The sequence below is a fragment of the Triticum aestivum genome, chromosome 6B (genome assembly GCF_018294505.1).
Source record: "Triticum aestivum cultivar Chinese Spring chromosome 6B, IWGSC CS RefSeq v2.1, whole genome shotgun sequence".
Lineage (NCBI taxonomy): Eukaryota > Viridiplantae > Streptophyta > Magnoliopsida > Poales > Poaceae > Triticum > Triticum aestivum.
In genome coordinates, this window is record NC_057810.1 from 13,956,146 (window position 1) to 13,962,948 (window position 6,803).

Below are 6,803 nucleotides of genomic sequence, written 5' to 3' on the forward strand. Positions count from 1 at the left end.
AGGCGTTAATTATGTATTTGGGCACCTACTTGTGCTTTTCTAGCTTAGGCGTGATTAGGCGAAATTAGACGTTAGTACTGTAACGTGAAGAAATAAGCTAGATGGGCTGGCCTAGCCCATTAAACCATAGGCCCATCTTCATATCCTCCTATTAAAGCTCGTCTGGTGCAGTGGATAGGAAATTTAGGTTTCCTCCTTGCGCCGCCTCGCACCCTCGTCCTCTTTGTCTTGGTGCACGAGGCTGCCTCTCTCCCTCTTGCTCTGTCCCTCATCGGAGAAGCTCGATCCTTTGCTGGAGAAGCTCAATCCCTCGCCGGAGAAGCTAGATCTGTCGTCGGGGCAGTTGAATCCCACGTCGGTGAGGATGAATCCTCGCGGGGGAGGTTAAATCCTCGCCGGGGAGACTGATTTCTCACCTGAGAAACATGGTTCCTCGCCGGAGAGGCTGATTTCTAGCCGGAGGACCTCGCCGGCCACTTTTTTGAGCGCCTAGGGCCAAAGCGAGGCGTTATGCCAACGCCCAACGCTTAAGCGCGCCTAGGCAAGCGCCTAATAGCGCCTTCTTGAACATGCCACCTAATAATACATGTTCCTATAATATATCTGGAACATGTTTCATTAGTTACCACTACTCGAATCGCCTTCTTTGCCGCCTGTCCTGAAACTCCGTAAAGGAAAAAAGAAGGACGCCCCAAACTGTTTGCTGACTACCAAACTTGGCAAACCTACGACAGTCGGCAAAGACTCTGATGCTCCGTAAAGATGTCGCGGTTCTGGCAGTGTACCTATATTGGTTATGTGGTTTATGAGTTTTTTCTTTCTTTTTGATGTATTTTTATATAAAAAAGTATAAAATGTTCACAACTTGTGAAAGCTATTCTGAATGATCACAATAAGTATTGTACGTGAGAAAACACATTAGAATTATGTTCCATCATCTATGAAAAAGACAAGTATCATAAAGTCCATACTCCCTACACATGCATTAAAAAATAGTACATTACACACGCCGACAAGGCGACAGTATACATGTATTATATACTATACAAGAGAATGAATGATTAATCGGCCGTACGTATAATCAAAATCAGTGTGACGTGTCTTTCTTGAGGATCCTGACTCCTTTCCAGCGAGACTCCATGCAGCTGGAGTCGTGGTTCTGTGCGTACACGCCGAACTTGAAGTAGTGCGAGTCGCCCCCGCGGCCGTGGACGTGCAGCCTCTGCTGCCCATCGATGTACACGGTGAGCGTCGACGCATCCACGTCATGGACAACGTTCAGCCGGAACCACCTGTCATAGATGGCGTCCTCGACGATCTGCCGGTCGTAGTACCGCAGCGCGCCGTCGTAGACGTGCAGCATGAGCGTGGTGGCCGTCTCGCCGGCGCCGAACACCTGCATGATGGACACCCCCGTCGTGCCGGAGGGGACGTACCCGTAGGCTTCGAACTGCCAAACGCCGGAGCTGTAGTCGTATCCCTTCAGGCAGAAGCAACCGGCAGTAAGATCACCGAATCTTTATAAGTACACCTATAAATACATGACGAGTAGTGATGATAAACTTACAGCCATCCTGATCTCAGTTCTTGGGCTGGTATGGCTCTGGCGGGCATGGGGCTTGTCTGAGGAGAGCACCCACAGCTTCCGCACGGTGCCGTCGAAACTGTACCGGGTGCCGCTCGCCTCGTTGAACGGCTGCTGCAGCACAAAGTTGCTCTCGCGGAGGCTCACCGCCGTGAACCCTTCGGACGGGTCAGCGGCTTTGGGTGCCCGAGCCCCCCTCGCCGCTGCAACGGATGTCAACGACGCCAAGAAGACAAGCAGAGGCACACTAACACAAGAGAGAGTGTGAGGGGCCATGTGTGTGTATGTGTGCGTTGCTTCTCCCACTGTGTATATATGTTTGTGATGGACTGCAACTAATCAAGATCTTTGCCGTTTATATAGTGTTACTCTTACTTTGGAGACACTTGGAGGATTTACGGGACCAACTGATCATTGTTTAGTTATTAGTGTAACGTATACGATCCATTTTAGTGCGCTATAATTTGAGAGGTGCGCAAGATTGACTGGCCATGCATCTCGGCTTCTTTGCTAATATGTTTTGCTTTGCTTCGTTTTAAATTAAAGCTGGCAAATCTGTGCACTCATACACGGACTAAATGTAGTTGTTTTGTCTTATGATGTGACGGTGGTACACGTCGTTGGGTTGGGTGCTCCGCTCTGTGCTCATTCCACAGCCTTGGATCTACACCCCGGCTGAATCTGATCGCCAATACCAAGAATAAACAATATGTACAAAAATGTTCTACAATAACGTGTAGTGGTTCAGAAGAGTAACTTATAATGCAGCTTGTATTTTATCGTATCACATTGTTTGGATCAAACTAGTGCATGTCCAAAAAAAAAAATATGCAAACATCTTAAATGATATGCAAACAGCTGTATTTTTACCACCAACTAGATCTCCCGTGTAGAGGACAATAAGGAATATATTAAAGTGGAATACCGTTCAGTGTTTCCTCTAAATCTAAAATACAACAAAATTATATTAACAATTGAAGCTGAGAGGAAGCGGTTACTAAACCTATGTTGCTTGCTGTCCAGTTCGGACATGATGTGCATGTAACGATATCATAAAAATAATATCGGCAACTAAGGTCATTGCATGTGTGTGTGTGTGTGTGTGTGTGTGTGTGTGTGTGTGTTACTTCCATATACTATTGTTTTGTAACTAATGAAAGGCGACGTACATCTCTTGTGTGGACATGGTGTTCATGTCATGATGTCATGCATGATGTCAGCAACTAGGAATCTCTTTCAAAGTTCTTCTAGGAAAATCATATGTCTGGTTTAACCGTTACAAGAAATTGGACCTGATCCTGAATTGTAGATTGATATTTTGTCTTGTTTTTTGGTTGAGATTGATATTTGTTAACTTCAATACAAAGAACTTTCCCATTAATCATTTATAACTACTATTATGTAGCATTTTTCTAGAAACATCGTACACTCTAGAGTACAAATGTGTAACAAGATGCTTGCATTGAAACACTCCGGCAGAAGTCCTTCAAGGCAGATTATGCACCCTGCCCTATGAATTTTCCTTATCAGAATGAACTTTCCTTGCAGATGCTCACAATGAGTGGTGTATATGTATCTTTAAGTTTGCAGTGCTTGAGTCAGAGAGAGGCAATCACAAGAGCTTGCTCTGAAGGCCATGAGTGGCCAAGAGATTAACTTAATGTACTGACATGGACAAAACAACTACTTGTTCCACACTCCGATGAAAAAAGTATTGAGATTGCATATCACACCTTCAACTTAGGATACGATTATAGCTACAACTGGTTTACTGGAAAAAAATGCATACATCGGAATTTACCTTTGTTGAACACCATGCTTATTCTAGGGTTTTTATTTATTTATATGACCTACAATCAATCATTATGAAGCACTTATTACCTCAATAATTACGAAGAACTGACTACCTCAGTAAGTTACAATCCTCAGCAAAATGTTCATACCATGTGAGTTAGTTTGGAAACCGTTGATGTGTGACGCCCCCGATTCAATCGTACACTAATCATGCACGCAAATGTGTACGATCAAGATCAGAGACCCACGGGAAGATATCACAGCACAACTCTAAAACATAAATAAGTCATACAAGCATCATAATACAAGCCAGGGGCCTCGAGGGCTCGAATACAAGTGCTCGATCATAGACGAGTCAGCGGAAGCAACAATATCTGAGAACAGACATAAGTAAACAAGTTGCCATAAGATGGCTAACACAAACTGGGATACAGATCGAAAGAGGCGCAGGCCTCCTGCCTGGGATCCTCCTAACTACTCCTGGTCGTCGTCAGCGGGCTGCACGTAGTAGTAGGCACCTCCAGTGTAGTAGGAGTTGTCGTCGAAGGTGGCGTCTGGCTCCTGGGCTCCGGCATCTGGTTGCGACAACCAGGTAGAAAGGAAAGGGGAAAAGGGGGACAAAAACAACCATGAGTACTCATCCAAAGTACTCGCAAGCAAGGAGCTACACTACATATGCATGGGTATATGTGTAAAGGGCCATATCAGTGGACTGAACTGCAGAATGCCAGAATAAGAGGGGGATAGCTAGTCCTATCGAAGACTACGCTTCTGGCAGCCTCCGTCTTGCAGCATGTAGAAGAGAGTAGACTGGAGTCCTCCAAGTAGCATCGTATAGCATAATCCTACCCGGCGATCCTCTCCTCGTCGCCCTGTTAGAGAGCGATCACCGGGTTGTATCTGGCACTTGGAAGGGTGTGTTTTATTAAGTATCCGGTTCTAGTTGTCATAAGGTCAAGGTACAATTCCAAGTCGTCCTGTTACCGAAGATCACGACTATTCGAATAAATTAACTTCCCTGCAGGGGTGCACCACATAACCCAACACGCTCAATCCCATTTGGCCGGACACACTTTCCTGGGTCATGCCCGGCCTTGGAAGATTAACACGTCGCAACCCCACCTAGGCACAACAGAGAGGTCAACACGCCGGTCTAAATCCTATGCGCGCAGGGGTCTGGGCCCATCGCCCATTGCACTCCTGCATATTGCGTACGCGGCCGGAAGCAGACCTAGCAACCTCCATTACAAAGGAAGTCATGTTACGCGGTCCAATCTAGCGCGCGCCGCTCAGTCGCTGACGTCACGAAGGCTTCGGCTGATACCACGACGCCGAGTGCCCATAACTGTTCCCGCGTAGTTGGTTAGTGCGTATAGGCCAGTAGCCAGACTTAGATCAAATACCAAGATCTCGTTAAGCGTGTTATTATGAAGCAATCGCGAACGCCAACCAGGGCCAGGCCCACCTGTCTCCTAGATGGTCTCAACCTGCCCAGTCGCTCCGCCACAAAGATCCACACAGAGGGCCGTCGGGACAAAGGTCCTTTCAGCCCCCAATCCGTGAATCACTCGCGGGTACTCCACGAGCCGACCCGACTTTAGTCACCATCTGTAGTATGTATATATGTATAGTATATACCCGTGATCACCTTCCGAGTGATCACGACCCAATAGTATAGCAAGGCAGACTGACAAGAATGTAGGGCCGATGATGATAAACTAGCATCCTATACTAAGCATTTAGGATTGCGGGTAAGGTATCAATGACTGTAGCAACAATGATAGGATATGCATCAGAATAGGATTAACGGAAAGCAGTAACATGCTACACTACTCTAATGCAAGCAGTATAGAGGAGAATAGGCGATATCTGGTGATCAGGGGGGGGGGCTTGCCTGGTTGCTCTGGCAAGAAGGAGGGGTCGTCAACTCCGTAGTCGAACTGGGCAGCAGCAGCGTCGGTCTCGTGGTCTACCGGAGAGAAGAGGGGGGAGAAACAATGAATACAATGCAAACAAATGCACATCGATGCATGACATGACAAGTAATGATGCTAGGTCTGCCCAATCGCGGTAGTAGGTGATACCGACGAAGGGGGAAAACATCCGGGAAAGTATTCCCGGTGTTTTACGTTCTTGGACAAATGAACCGGAGGGGGAAAGTTGCGAGTCCGATAGGTTAGGGATGTGTGGCAGACAAACGGTCTGCGTATCTGGATTCGTCTCGTCGTTCTGAGCAACTTTCATGTAGAAAGTATTTTCATCCGAGTTACGGATTAAAAGATATGATTTTCTAAAGATTTAAATCATTTTCTGATTTTAATTAGTTATTTAATTTGAACATTATCCAGAACAGTACATGATGACGCAGGCATGACATCAGAGTGATGTCAGCAGGTCAACTGGTCGGTTGACCAGTCAAACCAGACAGGTGGGTCCAGTAGGACGCACATGTCATTGTCAGGGGGATTTACAGAGTTTTGAAACTAACTAAATGGTTTAATTAGCAGGTGGGGCCCAGTAGTCAGTGAGAGATTAGGTTTTAATTAATTAATTTAGTTAATTAGCAGTTTACTTATTTGTTTTTATTCGTTTTATGGGATGGGGCCCGCATGTCAGTGGTAGTAGCTGCCACATCAGTGTAGTTGACTAGGTCAACGTGGCCAGTTGGGGCCCCAGGCCCAGAAGAAGTGACCCAGGGGTGGGCCCCGGTGTGCTAGCTCAGCGGAGCCGCCGGAGTAGCTCCGGCGAGCTCGCGCGCAGCGGCCGAACGCCGGCGGGCGTTGGGATTCGCCTACGGGGCATCAAATCGAGCGCCGACACTTGCGTTCGAACGAGGAGAGTGCCCCGCGTCCAGTGGTGGCCGTGGCGTGGCCGGAGGTGGGCAGAAGTGACGACGGCGAGCACACCGGCGGACGGCCAGAGTCGGGCGCGAGAGGAAACGACGACGCAACAAGCTAGCGAATGAAAGGAGAGGCCAGGCGAGTCGTACGCGAGGCGGCGAACGCAACGGGTGCTGGCCCGTGACCATTTGGTCACCGTAGGCACGCCGGCGACGAGCGCAGGCGGCAGCGCGTTCGGGCGCTCAACGGGGACGGCGTTAGGAGGCACGGGAGGGAGTGTGCACGTGCGCGTTGGGCTCCGGTGAGCATCAGGAGCACGATGCCGTGCTCAGGCGAGCACGACAGAGAGCATGGCCACGACGGCGAGGCAATCCGCGGCGACGGGCTCACGGCAACGACGATGAGGTAGCTACGATGCGTGAGGGAATTAACAAGGAGGAGTAGGAGGCGGAGGAGCTCACCGTGCGGCACGCAAGATGGCCCGTGGTGGTTTAGTAGCAGTAGGGGGCGTGGACGGAGTCGGTGAAGAACGGCCGGAGTCGGAGCAGGGGAGGAAGATAGCAGCGTCGGGGCGTTGCGGTGGC

The 6,803-nt window shown here is 48.7% G+C and overlaps 1 protein-coding gene across 1 annotated transcript; it reads right to left on the bottom strand.

Annotated features, from left to right (window-relative positions):
* Window positions 1-1,087: 1,087 nt before the first annotated feature.
* Window positions 1,088-1,861, bottom strand: LOC123138609 (citrate-binding protein-like). The gene is made up of 2 exons (XM_044558564.1): window positions 1,568-1,861; window positions 1,088-1,480 (listed from the first exon to the last, which is right to left on the bottom strand). Exons 1-2 carry the CDS (start codon window positions 1,859-1,861, stop codon window positions 1,088-1,090), a joined length of 687 nt encoding a protein of 228 aa, XP_044414499.1.
* Between the last annotated feature and the right edge of the window lie 4,942 nt (window positions 1,862-6,803).

Excerpts from the sequence above, each read along its gene's own strand:
- LOC123138609 (XM_044558564.1), bottom strand. The coding sequence starts at position 1,861 with ATGGCCCCTCACACTCTCTCTTGTGTTAGTGTGCCTCTGCTTGTCTTC. Across the intron at positions 1,481-1,567 it reads GAACTGAGATCAGGATGGCT|GGATACGACTACAGCTCCGG; the intron begins GTAAGTTTATCA and ends TTCTGCCTGAAG.